This window comes from Megalops cyprinoides, chromosome 1 (genome assembly GCF_013368585.1).
Source record: "Megalops cyprinoides isolate fMegCyp1 chromosome 1, fMegCyp1.pri, whole genome shotgun sequence".
Taxonomy (NCBI): domain Eukaryota; kingdom Metazoa; phylum Chordata; class Actinopteri; order Elopiformes; family Megalopidae; genus Megalops; species Megalops cyprinoides.
This window is the reverse complement of record NC_050583.1, coordinates 10,726,594-10,747,629: the sequence shown is the minus strand read 5'-3', so window position 1 is coordinate 10,747,629 and position 21,036 is coordinate 10,726,594. Positions and strand designations below refer to the sequence as shown.

The 21,036-nt window shown below is 47.3% G+C and overlaps 1 protein-coding gene across 6 annotated transcripts in view; it reads right to left on the bottom strand.

Moving 5' to 3' along the window:
• The window catches only part of LOC118773661 (SUN domain-containing protein 1-like), a 32,158-nt gene extending 12,263 nt beyond the window's left edge, over positions 1–19,895 (bottom strand). For 2 of the 6 annotated variants that reach the window (XM_036522688.1, XM_036522713.1), the window contains exons 1-8: positions 16,489–17,087; positions 14,691–14,785; positions 5,089–5,286; positions 3,938–4,137; positions 3,191–3,217; positions 2,169–2,429; positions 1,366–1,488; positions 639–776 (exon numbers count right to left, since the gene is read on the bottom strand). In XM_036522688.1, the coding sequence (XP_036378581.1) occupies positions 639–776; positions 1,366–1,488; positions 2,169–2,429; positions 3,191–3,217; positions 3,938–4,137; positions 5,089–5,286; positions 14,691–14,773 (1,030 nt within the window). In that variant the 5' untranslated portion in view covers positions 14,774–14,785; positions 16,489–17,087. Of the gene's footprint in view, positions 1–638; positions 777–1,365; positions 1,489–2,168; positions 2,430–3,190; positions 3,218–3,937; positions 4,138–5,088; positions 5,287–7,037; positions 7,053–14,690; positions 14,786–16,488; positions 17,088–19,823 lie in introns of those variants that run through there. The other 4 variants (XM_036522720.1, XM_036522696.1, XM_036522704.1 and 1 more) reach the window with 4 other exon arrangements.
• Between the last annotated feature and the right edge of the window lie 1,141 nt (positions 19,896–21,036).

The following is a 21,036-nucleotide window of genomic DNA, read 5'->3' as shown; positions in this document are numbered from 1 at the left end:
TTGGAAGCCAGAGAAAATTGTCTGAAACATGAGTGATATGGACTAAGCAGGGCAAGCAAAAACACTTCCACCGCCAGCACCCAGTGCAGACTGCCCTAAGCAGGAGCTCATTCACCACTGTTTTCAAAGACCTTTCAATGACTCTTAACCCAGCACCGGTGTCCATGGCAAGACGTAGAGCAGCGTTTCTCAATCCTACTCCTGGAGCCCCCCTGTCCTGCATATCTATTATCTATCTTTGCTCCAAACACACCTGATTGAAATGGCTAACATGCTCTTGATTAAATCAGGTGTGCTCAACTAATCAAAGGTGCCGCTGGTGAGTTCAGTCAGGTAGCTCGAGCAGGGAAAGATGGAAAACGTGCAGAGCAGGGGGGGGGCCCCAGGACCAGGATTGAGAATCGGTGACGTAGAGCTATCCCTGAGTTCATAAAAACAGGTCAAACAACATGCACGCATGGCCACCTAACCTGACTGCGTAAGTCTGGCCCAGAACTGTGGTCCCCAAACCTGCGGCCGTGTAGGTAAAGCTGCACGGACAGTGCGCCGCCACCTTTAGGCAGCCAGCTGAGGGTACGAGAGCGGAGGCTGGCGGCTGACGGCGGGAGAGCGCGTGACCCGTGACGCGCGAGCCGTACCTCGGTCACCGAGCGCTCTGCCTTTCTGGCGTGTCGTCAGCCGAGCTTTCTGCGCCAGCAGTGTCACCAGGGACGCCGCGGTGGCGGCCACCCTCCTGCAGCAGCGGAGGCAGGAGTCCGAGAGCGAGGGCAGGACACCTGGCGGGAGAAAGGCGCGGGCCGCAGTCACAGGGGAGCGCACCGCAAGCACGCGCGGCGGGGACCGACAAACAGCGTGCCCTTTTAGCCCGTCATCTCCCAAGCACCACGGAGCAGAGGTGTGGACGTGCGTACGTGTGTGTGACACCAGGAAGCCAGATTTCAGTAGATCAGCTGAGCCTGTCATTCAAAACACCACTAGCAGCAGACAGGCCTTTTCTGCACCGAGCATACAGCTGGAGTAGGGAAAGCTGTGTGTGTTAGAGCCCTGTGATTGGTGAGCTTCTGAATGCTCTCACAGCCTGCACTAACAGGCACGCTGCGGGGGTTAGTTCAGAGTGGTCAAACTCGTAAAAGCAGGAGTGGAAACGCTGAAGACCTCAAAGCAAAGAGAATCCGTACCACCAAACTGCAACGAGAGTGATCAGTGAAAAGGCTGCTGGGATAGAAATCCAATAGCGCGAAGGTTACGCCCCCACCGCTGTGACACCCCTGCAGTTAGTTCCCGGGCCCATCCCCGTGCAGGTGAGAGGAACAGGCTGGGAGGGTGACAGAGAGGTACAAGTGAAGGCCGCTTTGAAACGTGTACCTTTGCCTTCTGTGCGGATCTTCAGCAGAACATTCTGCACCAGCAGTGTCATTAAAGACGCTATGGAAACGGCCACTCTCCGGCTGTATCGCACGCAGGTGTCTGACAGTGACACCAGGAACCCTGGCGACAGACCGACATCTCCAGGTAAGACAAGGAGGGGTGTAATCGGAGAACGCAGACTTGCAAAAACTCACGCCCTTACCCGCACAGATATACACGCTCAGGCACTCACCTGTAACACACGCACAGACACACATAGCGCAATACCTACTCGACAACTGACATTTATGCATGTAGTCTGCATTGGTGTAGGTGTGTCTCCATCACATTCACACATTACATGTGAGAGCTGGATGAGTTTTTTTTTTTTTTTTTTAATCTTTTCCCCCTTTATTCCACCCTTGCCAGAATTGCTAATTCCACTAATTAAGCTCATCCCACTGCAACAACCTCTGCACCCGTGCATAAGCTGTCATGAGGAGAATGCAATCCCTTGATATACTCACACATAGCCAATGGCCATTTTGCACACTACAAGTCACACAGTGAAGGACAGTGAAGTGAGTGCTGATTGGAGTACAGGCACAGTGCCTCTGATGTCACCCCAGCAGCTCTTAAGTGGCTGACAAGCAGCACGGTGTCTGACTGCAGAGACGAGGAAACCCTGCCAAAAACCCCACCCCTACCCTGGTCGAATGAAGCCAAAACACACATATCCGTCTAATAAAATCGCAAATGAAGCCTGTGGCTGCAGGGAGAGGGATCCCACAACCACACAGCGAAACAGGGCGTGGCCTCACCTGACTTGTGCTTCCGGCTCTTGTCCCTGTAGTAGACGGTGGAGGAGGGCGGGGAGCTGGGAGCGGCCGCCGCGTCTCCGGAGGCGGAGCGACGCAGCGAGGAAGAGGACGGGTACGCCGTGAGAGCGTCCTTCCTCTCGGAGTGGATGGTGCAGTCCCTGCAGACGTAGCCGTTGAGCACGGTGGTCTGCGTCTGTGCCTGCGCCATGTTGAACTCTCCGTTCAGCAGGGTCATGCTGCGGTCTGCCCTCATGCTTTGCTCTGAGTGCGACACACACACACACACACACACACACGCACGCACGCACGCACACGCACGCGCACACACACGCGCACACACGTACACACGCGTACACGCACACACACATACGCGCACACACACACGCACACGCACACACATACGCGCACACACACACGCACACGCACACACGCACACGCACACACGCACACGCACGCGCACGCACACGCACGCACACGCACGCACACGCACGCACACGCACGCACACACACACCCGCACACACACACCCGCACACACACACGCGCACACACACCCGCACACACACACACGCACACACACACAGAGTCTCAACAGTACGTAAGGACAGCAGCATGCACGGAGCAATATGAACCAACATGCATTCTGCCATTCGCTTTCTACTGGTCACACAATGGAAGCGTCTTTTGCCGTTAAGCAATCATCTCACACAGATTACCTTGTAACAGTTTGAAAAATATAAATGAAATAACATTCTTCAGGTAAAGACGGTCAAGGTAGAGACAGCTGTTCCACATAATATAATTAAACATTCTACTGTCTTTATACCCTAGTCTTACCTGGAGAATGTCATTTCCCTTTTAAATAACATGTAAAACATGCGCTATGACATGCTGTGTCATATTTTTGCGTATACAAACAAGAACAGCCATCCACACACGCAAATATATAATCTTACACAACCAAATTGCGATAAACCAGAAAAACCTGTCAACGCCAAAATCGACAATTACATTAATCAATTACCTTTGAGATCTGTATCATCATCCAAGCCTACAGTAAGAGAAAGGGAGGGACATATTTAGGTTGACTGCTTTGTTGACATCATGTGCTACCATTCATTCATAATCCCTACTGCACATGCTTGCACATCTTCAAGGCCTGCCTGACACTGGCTTTCAGGGCCAGGAAGTATCCTCACTCCGCTAAAAACAAACCAGCAAAATTTCATTTAAGGCATTCACTATCAGTACTGGTTTGAAGCACCGGATTTTAAGAGGCATCTTTAAAATGTTCTCCGACTGAAACCTATGGTAACTGAACTACAGACGCTTCAACAGGGCATACAGCGGCTTTGGAAGGTATTCAAACCTCCACACACAATGACCCATAATGACAAATCGAAAACATTTTTTTGAAAATTTTTGCAAATTTATGAAAAAATCAAAAACTGAAATCTCATTTACATAAGTATTCAGACCTCTTTTTTCAATTCCTTGTAGAAGCACATTTGGCAGCAATCACAGCTTTGAGCCTTCTTGGGTAAGTCTCTACAAGCTTTGCGCCCTGGACGTGGGTCTGAACGCTTTTCGAAGCCACTGCACACCCTGAAGAATGGAGAGTTTTCACACCAGAGAGCCCACCCTCATCAGCGACTGAATGACTGAGCAATGTTACGGGCAGCGTAAAGGCTCCCTGCTTGAGAAGCTATGGAAAGACCCATAAAGCGGGTCCGGGCTCCAGGGCCGGAGCGGCCGGAGGCTTGCCGCTCACCCCAGAAGCTGTCGACCACGGTGCGCTCCTGAATGCTCGACTCGTCCAGCAGGGAGGACAGCAGCGAGGCGTCGCTGGCCGTGCAGCTGTGCAGGCTGCCGTGGCCGTGCAGCGTGGCGCTGGACTGCGGCTTGCGCGGGGTGTGGAGCAGAGACTGAGAGCCCGTCGCAGACCGCTCCTGCCTCCGGCTCCGCAGGGTCCTGGGGGGGAGAGACAATGGGGTCCGGTCAGGGGTCAGAGACTGTCAGAAAAAAAGGACACTGCTCCTACAGTGGCCGGTGGCAGTGTAACATAGTGGTAAGGAGTAGAGCTCATAATCAAAATGTTGCCGGTTCAAGTGCTGCTCTACCCTCAGGCAAGGTGCTTAACCCACAACTGCCTCAGTAAATATAAATGCTGTATAAATAGATAACGTAAAAACTGTAACCTACGTAAGTCACTCTAGTAAATGACAATAACATAATACAATGTTAAGTAATGTGGCACAAACAACAGTATGTCCAATGCTGTGAGAGGGCTGTATTTTAGAACCTGGACTACACAGGCTGCCTCTTCACTGTACTTCAGTGCCAACAAGTGTGATCACAATACAGTACTACACTGTGCATTACGATTCAGCAAGGAGGTTTCAGCGGCTCGAAACGAGATCTCCTTCTGCTTATTCTCGAGTTTGCTGAGGCAGCAGAAATGGAGTGTGCGACAGCGCCGAGTCTCACAGCAGGGTGATTTATGAAAGCTGCCTTCACAGCTTTCCAAAAACTCAATCAATCCTGAACTGCTCAACTCACTCTACACTGCACGGTTTGTCCCGCAACTACACAAGTATATCTGCTGTGTCACACTTGTCCCGGAATGTTTGATTAGTCATCTGAGAATTTCCGTACATTTCGCAATAAGAGGGTTTTGTCTTCTAGATTGCGTCACACAGAAACATGCTGGCACAGGGTGGGTGTGGTAGTACTAGGCCTAACACTGCTGCCGAATCACTCTCATTCTTCTGCGATCGCGTTTCACATAGATTAAAGGACTAAGCATTTAGGCATGGAATTCTTCCAAAAAAAAAAAAAATCCCCGTTTCCAGGCACAATCATAGAGACAGAGAGAAAAGGCCTGCATTCGAAGCCAGGCACCCGCCCCCCTCGATCGCTCACTTGGACTCCCTCCGGCCGACCCCGCTGGCACTGTAGGCGACGCTGTGGTTGAAGGAGGAGTCCGCCGGGCTGTCGTCGCCATAGTGAGCGCCCGCGGTGTGCAGGCGCAGGCTCCGGCGCGACATTTTGGGCGAGTCGAACACGGCGGCGATCCTGTGCTCCTTCTCGAAGTCGAGCGCCGCTGACGAGTAGCTGGAGCTGGAGAGAGAGAGTAACTCATGAGAATCACTCCTCCGGGGAGAGAGAGTAACTCATGAGAATCACTCCTCCGGGGAGAGAGAGTAGCTCATGAGAATCACTCACCAGGGAGAGAGAGTAGCTCAATTTGCAACAACATCAATTTGTGTTGATGCATCAATACAAAAGCAATGAGAAGAGATCAATGCCACTGATTTTATTCAAATTAATACAGTATTTTTCACATTTTTGCCTGCTCAAAAAACTGTAGGGACATGGCACTACATAACAACACACCCCAGAGAGCTGTTTCAATGACGTATAATGAACTGATTCTTAAATGCTCCAAATTTCATTAAAAGAACAGATTAACTTTAAGGTTATGTTGGAATCATTATCTTAAAATGTTTTGTATCAAACCGTATCGTATCATATTGAATTAAATTCTTAGGTTTATTCCACTATAGTACATCGTTGGCTAGGTATTGACGTTGTATCACATCACTGCCAAGACAGGGATTTAAACACCTAAAACACAGCTTTGCTTCAAACTCAGAATGCATGCATTCTCAGTGCCTTAAATGCCTGTGTACACTACATGCAGGCTGCTATCTCTAAGCCCTCATGCTTCCCCACAATCCAGCTTTCTGCCGTTGTGTCTCCATATCTGTGGAGAGTACTGTCCTCACAGGAACCTGTGCTTGCCAAACAGCAGATAAAGCTGTTCAGGTGAAGCATATGCTCTACACTGCTTGCCAATATTTTGCTGGAGAGAGGTACACTCAAGAGGAGTTTCAATTCTAAATCTGATACACGCGTACAGATTGCTGAATCATACGTAAAATGCTTATTTCAAAAATATAATGATTTCACCACCTGCTGCATTTGCCAGCTCAGAACAGCACAAGCACACTTGTAAACAAATGTTCGTTTTTCTCAGCTTGCTGTTCATGCGCACGTTGCTTCTATAGATGTACAGCAGGTACACATGCAAAATAAACTCTCAACAAACACTGCACTTTGACAACATGGCCTTGGTGCTGCTGTCGTCACACTGCCAATGGTGGTAGGAAAAGACTGCCAATAAACCCTGTCATAAAGAAACAGGAAGCCAAGGGACTCAGAGTGTGAGGTCTGATCTGGGAGGCCTTCTGCAGGAACACAGTCCAAAACCAGGGAGAGGGAGAGGGAGAATGAGGGAGGGAGGAAGAAAGATAGAGAGGGAGGCAGAGTTAGCGGGAAGGGGGGCGAGAGAGACAGTGGGAGGGAGCGAGTTAGTGTTGTATAGGCTGCCATGCTAATCTAAGCCTCTCTGACTGACTGAAGAATGTTCTCAGACTGAAACGGCAAAACAGTGCAAACGTCTGACAGACACGCTGCGTTTTCCACACCACCTGCTTGGAGTCCGACCAAGATCTCAGCGGGGGAACAAAATTCCTACTCGCGTTTGCCAGCTCTCAGGAAAAAAAAAAAAAAAAAAGAAACCCAACTGCAAATTCAAAACATAACATTTACTGCCATAATTATTACATGGAACAATCCCATAATTCCAATTCTGGATCATTTACAAACATGCCCACCCGCCCAAACCCACCCCTCCCCCGGCACAGCTGAGCCCACCCCAGAGAACCAGCAGCAGTACAGTAATATTCCACTGGCGCGTGAGTCACTTTCCTCTAACTGTGCTGTGAAAACCGACCCTGTTCTGATATGTACACACAAACACGCAGTCACAGCAGCCTCCCCGCCACAGTGACTTCCCGCGTACTCACAAAGGACGCAAAGGGAGAAGAGAGGACAAAAAGCCCGTTACGCACAGCGCTGTCCAGCCCCAGCTCTCCAGATTCCACCTCTCCTCAAAGCTCATAACACAGCAAATCCCCCACAGACAGGCATGAGGACACAGGCAGAGGGAACCGCGCGGAGAGGGAGAGGGAGAGAGAGAGAGAGAGAGAGAGAGAGAGAGAGAGAGAGAGAGAGAGAGAGAGAGAGATCAGGCAACTTAGCTGTGCTTACTGCGCTGCCTCTACCTCCCACAGCACGCGTACACACGGGCGCTAACGCGCTAACACGCGCACGCTCACTCCCACACGTACACAGTGCACTTTGCACCGCGGCGAGGGAGGCGAAGGGAAACGGAGGGAGAGAAAGAGGGGGAAGGAGGGGAACGGCAGGGGGGGCACGGGAAGGGAGCGGGGGACGGGGGACGGGGGACGGAAGGGGCGCAGAGAGCGGGACAGCTGTTCAGCCCTGTCCCCGAACGACCCTTAGGAAGGCCGGCTCCGCGGTTTGCCTAACTGAGCGGACCCGCCGCTCCACGCTCAGGCCCCACTCTCCTTCCGCGCCCTCTAAGCCCTCCCGGATTACCAGCCCCTGCGCAGAGCCAATTAAACGCTTTCCCCTGTGCGCTGCTGCTTCCACCTGCCCCCCCGGCTCAGAGCTGGCCGACACCCGGCCCGTGTCCCGACACCCGGCCCTCCTTATCCCAGCGCCTGGGCCGGGGCCAGGACAGCTGCCGCGGTGAGGCCTGTCGCACACTGGAGCAGGGTGCTGGTGCCACAGCGCACGCCCACAGCAGGGTCCGGGACAGACACAGAGGGCAGGACACTTCACAGCGCTGAGGTCACACTGCCGGGGACACGCTCAGAGCAGCAAAAAAAAAAAGAAAAAGAAAAAACAAGCAAGTGGGTATCAGGTTACAGCGTAGCAGAATCCAACACAGAGTCCAGCTCTGTCCCCAGCAGGACAAAATTCACAAGAGCAGACAATACTAATGCAGTGTATACATTTAGCGTGCAAACGCCTAACCAACAACATAATGGTTTACAAAAAATACATGTGACGGCGGCAGGATCAGCTCGGGTCAAAGGCCAGGAGCAACACAACTGAAGCTGCTGTAAAAAGGCGCTGTCGAGATGCCTCATAACAAGAGCGACAGCTCACTTCCCTGCCTGGCACATGGAAGTCTGGCAGCAGGCCACTGGCTCAGCCCTGAGCAAACTAATTAGTTTTCATCTGAATTTGCATAATGGCCATTCGTTACCAAAAGAGTGCAACGCCCTCTGACTAAACAGAACCCATTTGTGGGGAACGGCAGGGATGTCTGTTGGCATATTAACGCTTTAGCAACAGATGTCAAGGACCCTTGAACTTGCAACCCGAATCGACCTCGGAGTGCCGTGTATCAGTCCCCACCTTGCGCACGCTCCCCTGTGCAAACGAGAACGGCAGCCCCTTTCCCGCCGAATTCTACATACGCAAAACTGCGAAAACACCCAGTGACGACGCTTCCCTCGGGGAATGCAGGTCTCCACGCCCATCGCTCAGACTCCCACACCCAGTGAACACAGCCAGTTTATCTATGCTGGGCCATCCAGCCGCGTATCTCCCCAGACCTGCTGCATGACAGAGCAGCACCGCGAGACACCATCAGTCAGCTGCCCCCAACCCCCCACCCCCCCGCTGCAGTTAAAGTTACTTTGTGGAAAACAGTGTGGGCAATTCCAATCTTGAAGGGCCCAAAAACTGCAATTTTACTTCTCAGCATGGACAGGGTTGCCCTATTTTAGCTTGGTCTACTGTATCATTACATATAGTCATTTCATTCACTTAGGAAATGATCTTATGCAGTGACTTCCAGGGTAAGAAAACAGAGGTTATATGATTTAAGAACGTCATAAATTATGACTCCCGTTATTCAGCCTCATATTGCTCTATAATTTGTTCAATGGATTGATTTTTATTAAAGCTCATTCTTGCTGCATTCATCTTCTGTTGTGGCAATGGCAAAGGCGCAGACAAAGCCAAGCCACAGATGGCAAACCGCAGCTGACGAACCGCAGCCCCCGGCAGCTGCCGCAGACCACAGGTGCACTTGTGTCACAGGGTTTCAAAGGGCGGCTGTGGCTTGCATGTCAGCAAGAGCTGCTGAAATGCCACCAGGAGAAATGCAAAAACAGACGCTGGCGACGGATTGGCCCGTATCAACATCGTCTACCTACATCAGACATGTGACAGCAAGTGCACCTCCAAGGCGCAAAGAAATTCAGATGTAAACAACTCCTTTGATGGTGAGGAAAAGCTCAATTTCCCGCCTGCACGGTGTTCTCCAGATACCTGCAGAAAATAAACACATCCGGCATCCTCTATCCGATTTCTATCTCTACCTTTGTAGTGGACAGAAGGGGTACGTGGATGGAAATGATCCTTATCGTTCAAACGCCAGCCGTTTCGTCTGCTGACAGCGGCCGACAGCAGTACCAACTGGCTTCGCTCTGCTGGGGGTGGGTTTGTGGGTAGGTGGGCGAGTCGGGCTCCCCCTTTCAGACTCGCCCCCCCCAGGTGCACCGTATGTTCCAGGTTGCCATAGAGACAACCCCCGAAATGCCGGCCTGTGAGCGGACGGCGTGTGTGGATCTGAAAGCGCGGTGGAAGGCACGCTGTCTCTCCGTGGGAACAGAGTCCGGCCCACACAGACGGCACTGCATGTGAGAACGCAGCTCAGAGCCAGCACGCACGCACCCCTATCTCTACCTCAATTCCCCAATCGGTCCAGGACGAATCGGCCGTCAATCAAAGCTGTCACTACGGTAACACGGGGGGTACTTCACACCATTTCCATTAGGGTGAAGGCGGTAAGTATGTTTCTGTTCCTTCTTTATCAGTCTCCGCTACATTCGTTGTGATCATACAGCACTTCGCCTCAGCGGCCCCACACAGAATGGGGGTGTCTGTAACCCAGCCATGCTGGCAGTGGCTGGTCAGCAGATACGCAGCCTCCTATTACTGTGAGCAAACAAACTGGCAGAGAAATATTGCTCCTCGTATCTGCTTGACGGTGATCTGGACTGCCTGATGAAGACAAACCACCTGCGTACCTTCTGTCATGACGAACACGTACGCTTTCAGCTTGTCTGCTTAGATGGCTACACTGTGTGTTCGGACAGCATCGTGTTATGCCAAACGCGGAAGGGTATAACTACAGCGCATTTCCAAAGGCCTTTAAATTCAAAAAATAAAGCATTTCTTTTACCTACCCATAACGCATAAACAAGTTCTCTGCAAGAGATAAAAAAGCCAGCTATGTGCATTCAGACAACTTTGATCTAGCCAGCTAGTCAGTGGTACATGAATATGCCTTACATGCTGTCAATAAAAAAAAAAATAAAAAAAAATTACAGAATATTCATCCTGGCAAGTTAATGTGATTAGTGGTAATGCCATTACCGTAAGATGCTAGTTTTAGTCTTGTGAAGTCAAGTTACTCTGAAGAGACATCGTTTTGCAAATCCATCTGTCAATGGAACTCATAAACACTGTTCTGTCAAATAATCATGGTGTTTCTGTGATACAATACATTGATGCTTCTCGACTAATTTGAATTGCTTGTGAGAGTCACAGTAATAGCACTGTGACTCTTAATTAGCACTTTAGGCACCAATCAGCACGCAGGTCTGCTCTAGAGTGAGGGGAGGATATACAGTACAGGGCAGGATCTAAGCTGCTCCAAAATGCTGTTGATGCTTCATTCCTAAGCTGTTCCGCCTTTTCTCAGCGCCAAAACAGTACAGGACAGGTTCTACGCTGCTCCAAAATGCTGTTGATGCTTCATTCCTAAGCTGTTCCACCTTTTCTCAGCGCCAAAACAGTACAGGACAGGTTCGACGCTGCTCCAAAATGCTGTTGATGCTTCATTCCTAAGCTGTTCCACCTTTTCCCAGTGCCAGTAGTCCTGTGACACTGAGGAAACGCTTGCCTTGACATCAACACTGCAGAGGAGTGACCCAGCAGCTCTGTTCCACCCACTTGCTCAACGATGCCAGCAATGCGTGCAGTGACACACCCCCACACTGCTGCTCACACACACACTCTCTCTCTCTCACACACTCACACACAGAGCACAGTTCCTCATAGCCGCCAGCACTAGGCGGGGAAGGTCATGGAAGCCCTGTCAAGCCTCACACACCTTCACTAACAACTCGCACTATCTGGGCTCTTCACCTCACCATCATTCCTTCCTCCAATGCTTTCAATTCAGACTGCTTTGGTACGCTTTTACACAGTGCAAATGCAAATATTGTACAGCTCTAGTCAGCAATAAACCTAAAGAAAGGTTAAAAACAATGTATTTACTTGCATCAATCCAGGGTTTCACTGAGCCAGTACCCTGACACAATGAAAATGCCATCAGCTTCACTGTATAACAGATGTTAAAATGTTCAAAAGAGCTGAACTACAGTAGCCTCGTCTATCCTTGTACTTTATAATTTGTATTCAAACAGCACTTAAAACATATACAGAACACCGAATGATGTAGTCCGTATGAGAATCTGCTAATTCTCGGCTACTTGCCCTGGATGAGGTCACCAGCCGCATAAAACGGAGTAAGTGTTTATTGTTCACGCAGTGTCCTTGTGTCTCTGCTGTGTGAGAGCTCAGCCATGTGTGAAATTCTGGCCTCCCAACAGGTGATGAATATTTCAGCTGTGCCGCTCTGATGAACACGGCCCACATTTCCTTCCCCTGTACCCTGAACTGTGTGACACTGAACTTTTAACACCTCCACCCCTCTTTACTCCTCCCTGTCCGTAGAGTTCTCATAGCAGTGTTTACATTCCTTACAGTGTAACTGTGTCTTCAAAGCCCTGAGCATGCACTCAGCAAAGGCCACACACACACACACACACACACAGACACACACACTCACACACAGAGAGCTGCTCAAAGTCAAGATGTTGGACCCACATAAAGCACAGCTCTTTCACATCATCTCTCAGCGTTCTCCGCTGCGATAGAACTGACATTTTGAGGATTGGCTTCTTAGCTTCTTCATCGCGCGTACAACTAACGAGTCCTGCACTGAGGCCCCGCTGCGATCTCTTCTGTCAGTCAGGCTTAGATGAGCACCACGCTGAGGGAAGGTTTTTTTATTTTTTATTAATAACCAAGCCAGGCAGCATCTGTCAGGGATGCTAACATTTTAAAAACACTCTAACTGGAGACAAAGCACTGGTGCCACTCCACCCTAGACTAAGCCAAGAGACACACCCCTGTCCACACCCCTCCCCACGCAACTGACACAGGCCAGAGCTGCATTACTCTGTAGAAGACGGCATGCAAAACTTATCATTCCACAGAACATGCAGAAATGCAGTCCCTTGTCTGGATGTCCCTCTGCCCCAATGCAGTGACTACACTGCAGGTGAGCCCACCACGTTGAACACGCTGCTTCATGTCCTCACACGCACACTTTGTCGTGACGGTTTTCAAAAGGTTGACTTTTGGAACAGGAGGGCAACGTTTAAAAATACCACGTCACCACAGAACATCATTTCAACTCGGAAAACACGATTCGATCTTCAGGCTCTTGGGATGTGTGGGACACATCTGACTTCTCTGACATCCAGAATCAGAGAAGCAAGCAGGTTTAGGGACTCAAAAGCATTATTATGATCAAAGAGCCCATGTCCAGGGTTTAGAGGTTCAATAGTTGATAATCTCACAGTAATAAACTACTCACGTGCATCTCTTTGGTCCAAAGGATAATTTTGCAACCGTATTATCAAGTACGCAAATAATGTGACTTGCCCTACCGCACTTTGACTTTGAATCTAATAAACTTGTAAAAAGGTTTGTTTGGGAAACATTTACATGATCAGTCAATATCAGTAAGTTTCCTAGAGAGAATTTGTGGGCGTTGTCTGCCATTTACGGCCTTGACTAACGGATAACATATCGCTTAGGTGGGGTGAAAAGCAGCTGGTACAGAGAGAATTACAGCCTTGGAGACTTCAATCATAACTGTCAAGGTGCAGGCACACACTGACACACCCACCTGTTTTTACTGAGCTGCGAAAGTGAGAAAAACAGGCTGTGGCATACCGAGGTGTCAGAGGAACTGCCCCTTTGAATGACGAGCGGGGGCCACCCCCTACGGCTGGGAGTCCGGGAGCCGGTTTGCTGACACACGCTTTGCAAAGACGTCTGCAATGTGTTCAACAGGGGAAAAAAATGACAGTAAATTCTACAGCGCGATTTGCTGGGACACGTTCTCGGGTCGATTAAAAACGCCTTTTGATCGCAAGCGCCTGCAAGCTGTTATTTCGCGAGATCAGTCCGACACCCTGCAATCATCATCACAAACTCTCCTTCTCCCTCCGTCCCTCTTGAAGGCTCTTATTGAGTTTCACACACACCAAAGTGCACTGCCACTCCTACTTACTACTGACTGCCGCAAAAAATGCAAGGAATAGGCACGCCACATCGCCTGACCCGACCCTCACCCAACATCCCAAAAATTCTTCCATTGCTATTGGCTCACCTTTCTGAGGGTGGAAACTGGAAACCCAGCGGCAAAGAAAGAGTGCACAATTTAAAAAATTCGGCACCAGCACACACATCACCTGGATGACAAGCCGACCGGCATGTCTTCTCACGCTGAAAAATGCACTGGGCAAACAGCAAAACCAATGAAGAAAAACAGAGAGCAGCATTGTTCTTAAGTGTATTAAAAACAAGATGAGAAATATGCTGAGGAGCCACATAGTTTGTGGTAGCTTTCTCTGCCACGTGACAAATTATCCAGTCATTAATGCACACGCATGCACAGCCCATCCACATTCAACTCCAAGGTCCAGGCAGTGGGAGTGATTCTGATACAATCGCACAGGCAGAACATTAAACATGCCTCCTCTCTGCTCAAGAACAGTCTTGTAGGATTGGCAATCCATCCTCCCACAAACACACACACACACACACACACACACCACGCATAAAAACATGTCATCTATGCACAGGCCGAATTTTCAGATGCCAAAAACCTACACAGGCCAACTTAATTTTTTGCTAATTCGAAATAACTGATTGTAGTTCTCTCCAATAATGACAAGATTGGAGTGGAAATAGAGACAAGCCGGTTTTTCTTTCTCGCCCACTCTACCACTGACCATTGTTTCAGAATTGTTATTGCTCATAACAGAGAGGATGCCTTCTACTTTGTATTTCAGAATTACATTACGCTTAATGCATTCAGCAGATGCTCTTATCCAGAACGACTTCCAGCATAAGAGAACAGAAGTGTATCTATCCAAGTTACATAAGCAAGTGACAGACCAGGTTTACAACACTCCCAGACCCAAAAGTGCATGTATAAAACTGTTCGAGCATCACCACAAGTCAACTTGTGCTAATCTGAAACTAGACAGCCTAGAAAGCTAAGTTGTTACGTTAAATTTCGAAACTCCTATGGGTTAACAATAACAGATTTGACCCAGAGAAAACCAGAGAAAACCCAAGGTAAATCATTTGTCATGCACGGCCACCTTCCACAAAGTAAGGAAACATGAGATGAAAATCATTTTGGGAGAGTTCATGCAGCTTTGCAAAGCTGGGTATTTGTGCCACACTCAGCTGTGCTGGATGCTCACCTGAGGGAATAGGTATAGCCCGTGTTCTTCGGAGCACATTGCGGAGGGGTGTAGGTGTGGAGGTGAGAATAATCCATGGTCATTCCTCAATCAGACTGCAAGAGGCAAGGCAGGGGGTGGAAGGGGGGGGGACTTTAGTGCATGGCACCCGTGCACACGCGCCTCTGCTATCCGCTCCAAACACGCACGCGTGCCAACACACGCTCACACAAACACAAACAGCGTACGGTTCAGCCTGTCTCTTTGAACCAGACGGGCGGCCCTTAAACAAGCTCAGCTTCTATACTAAGGATTTTTCTTCCCCTCAGTAAAGGTGACGGTTCTTACTGGGAACTCTGATGGGTTAGGGAGTGGCGTTTAAATACCACTCTGGTAACCGTGACAGTTCTTACTCGGAACTCCGATGGGACAGGGAGTGGCATTTAAATGCCGGTCTGGCAAAACTGTCTTAGGGCAGGCTTGGAATTCCAGCCAGTCTCACCTGAGGAGTCATCAGATCCTGCTGGGCTGGGTGAGAGATATTGCACAAAGCCTGACTAAAGCAGTAAACTTATTTGGACATACCAAAAGCAGGCAGTCGCAGAGTAGGAGGAATAATGCACGCAGTCATGGTTAGTCAAATAAGTAAAGAGCAGACTTCCTCCACTGTTTATAAAACACAAATAGAAAATTACCACATTGGAAGCACTACAAAGACGTTGACTCCTGGTAGGATTTTTACACTGTGCATACCAGGGCCTCATGCTCTTTTCATCTTATTTAAAAACCTGCCCGAATCATCTTCTATGAAATGCTACAAAAGAAAAAAAAAAAAAACTATGGAACTCTCATCAGTGGGAAACGGACGTTTGGAACACCTAATCAAGCTGAGAAATGAATAAACATACAATAGGCATTAAAAATCTGTACTTCTGCCAAAATCCAATTCAAAACAGATCAGTACTCAATGGAATTATAATCTATGACAAGAAACCAAATCGAACCCAAACCCCTGCATACCCTGTACTGAATTTGGGACAATACATCAATGATATATAAATGAATGGACGTTATTCTACCTGCGCAAGTTGAAATGTAGCTGCCAACACGATACAGAAACCGCTAGACACTGCAGTAAGAAACGCCAGTCTCAAACATCTGCGCCACACTAAACCATAAGCAAAACGAATGCATACATGAAAAGCATGCACTGTGACACGCTTTAAGTCAAATTCTCTAAATCCTCCATGCAGACAGCCAAAACCAAAGCTAATACTATTAGCATGTTCATAAACAGCTTTTAAATTGGCTAACTTCACCTGACTGAGGCTTGCTAACCTTAGTATTAAGTGCACGACAGGTGTATAGCTTTGCTTAGATCTGTTAAAGAGTCCCAAGAAGGGCAAAGTAATACTTAAACGCTCGGAACAGGCTGAACAATAAATAACTGCGAAGTCAGACTTGCTCTCAGGCTCACACATGCACACAACACCACGGGACAATACAGCACTCCTCACGTACTCGTAGAACACATTCATTAAGCTTTCCCTCTTTTCTGTGCCTCCCCCGAACAAAGTGTGTTAACGGGACCGATAATTAAAACTGGGTTAGAATCGAACCATTTCGCTACATTTACCCATTTAAGAAATTATATATGCATCGCTTTAATAATCAACGGTTTACAAAGGAATTAATTTAAACAACGCCACCTAAACAAGCTATGCAAACCTTTCGTCGCTGTTCCAAACACAAGTGAAGAAGACGACAAAAACAGTCACGACAGCTGTCCGTCTCAAGTGGCAGTCGGAGAAATTCATACCTCAAAATGTTAGCATTGTATAACCACCCCGCAGGCGCGTCTCAATTCATTGTCCAAAAATCAGTGCACGAAAAAGAGCGCACGTAACAATCGACAGAAAGCACATATAACGTGATTAAAACGCCAGGCCTTGGTTCACTTCGCAATCACAACGACTTTTGAAGAAGAGAGTTCATTCCTTAATTAAACATCCGGCAGAATACGTGATGGTTTTAAGAGAAAGGTCGCATGAAGCCTATAATATCACAAGTCACTTCCACTTGCCCGTGCTGTTATATTGCGATCCCGTCTGCCTTACACTAATGTTCTTTTGAGCGTTAGCCTGTCGCACTATGTCATTACAGGCAGTAAAGATGCGCTCGCTTCTTTCAGCAACCAGGCGCGTCACTCGTGGGACTGGGCGGTGGGAGTGGGCCAGACGATCCGAACCTCTGACTGCCTCCACCCCCATGCACGGTGTGTTCCCAGAAAGCAAAGGTAAAAGTTTACAAGTTGCCCAGTGCGTAAAATTCACAGCCACAACTGTAGAATTCCAAAATGGCTTCCCAGACGTAACAAAGCCCGAAGGATCGCTACAGACTTGTTCCTCCCACTCCTAGCCGTTGTCTGTCACGGAGCACTTTGAATCTATTGGAGGAAAACAAAAAACGCTCTATACCAGTGACTGCGATATTAACTTCTCACGAGTACGAATGATCCAGACACCATGCATACATTTCAACGTCTGTAGCGAGAGGTCAGAAAATTGGAGAAATGCCAAATACAGGGGCTGTAGTATTTTACTCGTCCAATGGAAACGGTGGCATTGAACGATCAAAGAAACCTTGGGATTGTCAACAGAGATGCGCGTTAATTTTTAACTTGAATCTCTCATTGAAACTTCACACATTAAAATCACTGTCAAATTTCTTCAAATAAAGGGACAGCAGAGACAGAAACTAACAATTCCCCAAGACACATTCTGAAAGCTTTGAAACTGGCATGAAAGCATATAGCTAAGTTCGATACTGAGACCGCGCTATAAGTGATGTTGGGGATTTGGGTACGACCACGCTCTTGTACCATACAAAATGAACACAGACTGTATAAAATAATGAATATTGCCATTACTGTCCTACTTAACACAAAACAATTCAAAACTAATCAAGAAACAAAAAGTATTATTATACAATGAGGACTACTGTATAAATAAAAGGACACGTTAAATGCTGTGCTGTCTGGTATAAGCTGAATAGTGTTAAGAGCCAACGCTTAAAAATCACAAAGACACATTATATGTAACACCTGCCGCTTGTATTACTTGCTGCTTATTTCACCCGTAGTATCGCGATGTGTTGTGAATACTGTGATCTCATGACATATGGTGTAGTATATGGTAGTGCATGTACTTGACTTTCTTTAGCTTTCTAGGCTGGTGACCACGAGCACAATTGTGGCAGTGCTCGAATGGTGTTGTGCTCACTCTCACTAATCTAGGAGTGTTGTCTGACACTGTTGCTCATTTAACTTGAATTGATACACTTTTCTCTTGTGCTGGAAGTCGCCCTGGATAACCTTTTGAATGAACGCAATGTAACAGTATATGCACATCCTTACTGCAACTCTTATAAGAGCCGCAGGGTCCACAAGACATTTGACTGTTCTACTTTATTTAACAAAAAGGAGCAGGACCTTAAACATTAGCTGTACACTGGTATTATGTGTAGTCCACGCAAATGTATTTAAATATGAACTTTACTAATGACACAACAACGTCAACGGGAGAATGTCATTAAAGCGCGATTGCTCTTCAGGAGAATACGCATTCAGACATTCAGCAATGACGTTTATAAACCTTCCTGACAGAATGCCAGGCTACAGCGACTCTCCTGCTCTCTTGTGGGAACACCTAAACTATTTCCTCTCGGGAGTTTCCTTGAAATGTAAATACATCCCATCGGTTCCTCGCACCATGTAAAAAACAAGACAAGACACACGAGCATGCTTCCAGCAATCTGAAGCATTCCCGGTCAGTATCACCAGATAAACACACCTGCACAACGAGCAAACGAACGAGCAAGCAGGGTCATGGGTCACCCAACCTGGATTAGCCTACAGCTGCGATGAGTCGCTGTCCCACATGACGGTTTTTGTGACATGGTACACTACTCAATATTTGCTTTAAACCGCAATAACTAAAGGCAAAACTTGAACTTCTATTCGCGTTTGTACCGTATAAAGTAACCAAAAAGTGATTTCTTGTGCCAGTTCAGATCTCTGAGTGGTTTGTAAATTCCCCGTTATAAGAACGTCAGCCAAATAACAAGAGCAATGATCACGATTGAATGGGCGGAATATGTCTTGCGGACTTAAAAGGATGAAAGGCCAGTTGGTGAGTGTGCGAGCCTAACCACCGTGTGGCGTCCAGCAAATAGTGGCACTCTTAAAGAGTCTTAAATACAAGAATACTAGACAAGACCAGCAAATTGTCTAACTCCGTTCTTTCTGAACATCGCAGAAGTCAGGGCCACTTAATTTGTCGGACATGGCATGCTCCAATGCCATATGTTTCCGACTTAGCTGATGTCCTAGCTAGTTATTATCCATCAACCATGCGTAGATGGAATGCTGTCAGTTTCTTTAGTTACAAGAAAGATCAGTTTAGGTCGACTACTTCGGAGTACATTTATGTAGCCAGCAAACAACCATGTCAACTTTACAGAATGTCCCCCAAAATCGTGTGATTTTCTCACGAAACGGCAGGCTACCCAGTTTGCTAGTTCCACTTCGTCAGTCCCCATGCCGGACTGTCAGTATAACTGATGAAATAAACCCAATTTCGGTCTGCACCAATCATAGCACATCTGAATGTCGAATGACTACTTCTTGAACCAACAACTGTTTTAACTGGGCGGGCTCCCGCGAAATGTGAAATAACTAAGTTAACGTTAGCTAGCGCTAGCTAATAAATGACTGCAGGCAACGTTAGCTAGCGTTAACCGGTTTAATATACCAGCTAAATTACAAATACTCCAAATCAACTGACCGTAGATAATACATGGGTGAGATTATGTGACAATGAATAAATAAGCACATACAACAGCTAGGGAATGTAACTGGCTATTTATTGAATGTTGGCTAACAATAACTTAGTATTGGATAAATAGCGTTAGAATAACTAGTCGGACTAGTATCGTTTGCAGCTGCCTCTCAGAATATTGAAGACACCTCTCGTCTAAGCCGGGGAGGTAGCTGGTTAGCCATTTATATACGCTAACTAGCTGCACAGTTTTGACATGTAAACTGAAATAAACACTTGCTGCTACTTAGGCACGATTTTTTTTCCAATTATTTACCGTGTCTTTTCTTCCCACAGACGACGAGCTGTGCAGCAGGTCCGTGTAGCCGGCGAAGTTATTGCAGAGAAAACAAATTAGCTGTTATCAAGCAAGCTTAGTACGCTCCAAAATCAACATATAACGTCTTATTTTCGTTGTAAGATGAGACATTAAGGCTCACTCCTGATGCAAAGCTCACATAGCGAGCTCAGCAAACCGTACGTTTAAAATTGGCGAAACTGGTCCGAAGTGCGGTTAACCAGCCCAAAGCCAAACGGTCTCCTTTGCTCTTTGGTCAGTGGTAAATGACGTAAGTGTACCGGAAATCACGTGACACGGCCCTGACAGTACAGTCGTTGATCTTGCAGAGAGCGAAATGTGATTTTTTTTTTTCTAAATGCCTACTGATGCAGGTCATATTGCCAGTGGCAAGACCATTTTAAAAGCAAGGTCAGATGACAAAGAAACCGTATGTGAATTCTAAAAATTGGCCATCTAAATACGTTCAAAATGCGTAGTTTACTGAAATATAAGTGACATAAATCTTACCGAGTAAGTGTGTTACGATTTCGACAAACTATGAGTACGTCCATGGTACATCAGACGATGAAATATTCATACCGAAGTCAACCTAAAAGCAGATTTCCTTCAAACATATATAACTCTTAACACTAAATCATTATGGTTTTTGTGAATAATCTTTATGAGTTCTTGTTAATATCATGTCAATTCAGAGATCGACAAGAATGTGTTTACCACTTGGAATTTTAGATTCAAACTCAGTTCTTGGCATGTAAGATGACTTTTGTTTTACCGATTTTCCCTTTGTCCACGTACTGCACTTGTTAAAATCACGATCAAATGCAGGAGACCTTAAGTGGGAAAATTCGGTAATTCCTTTTACAAGGACTCCATCTAGTGGTAGTTTGAAGCAATTGTAATTAAAGAAGCATGGGGTGGTGGAAAGTGCATTGCCCTTTTGAGTTCCACATTGGCTATGAAACTATTTTTGGGCCTGTTCAGAAGAACTAGTTCATTTTGTATTACTGCGTTGTATACTGTAAGAATAAAGTCGCTAATCAGTAATAATAAAAAAAATCATGTATGCTTGGCTGAAATAAATATGCACGTATGCGCACTGACCACCGACCAATTATAAAAGTTCTGGATGTTTGCAAAGGAGACTTTATTTAAACACTACTAACTGTTCATCTTAAGGGTCGTAAATGAA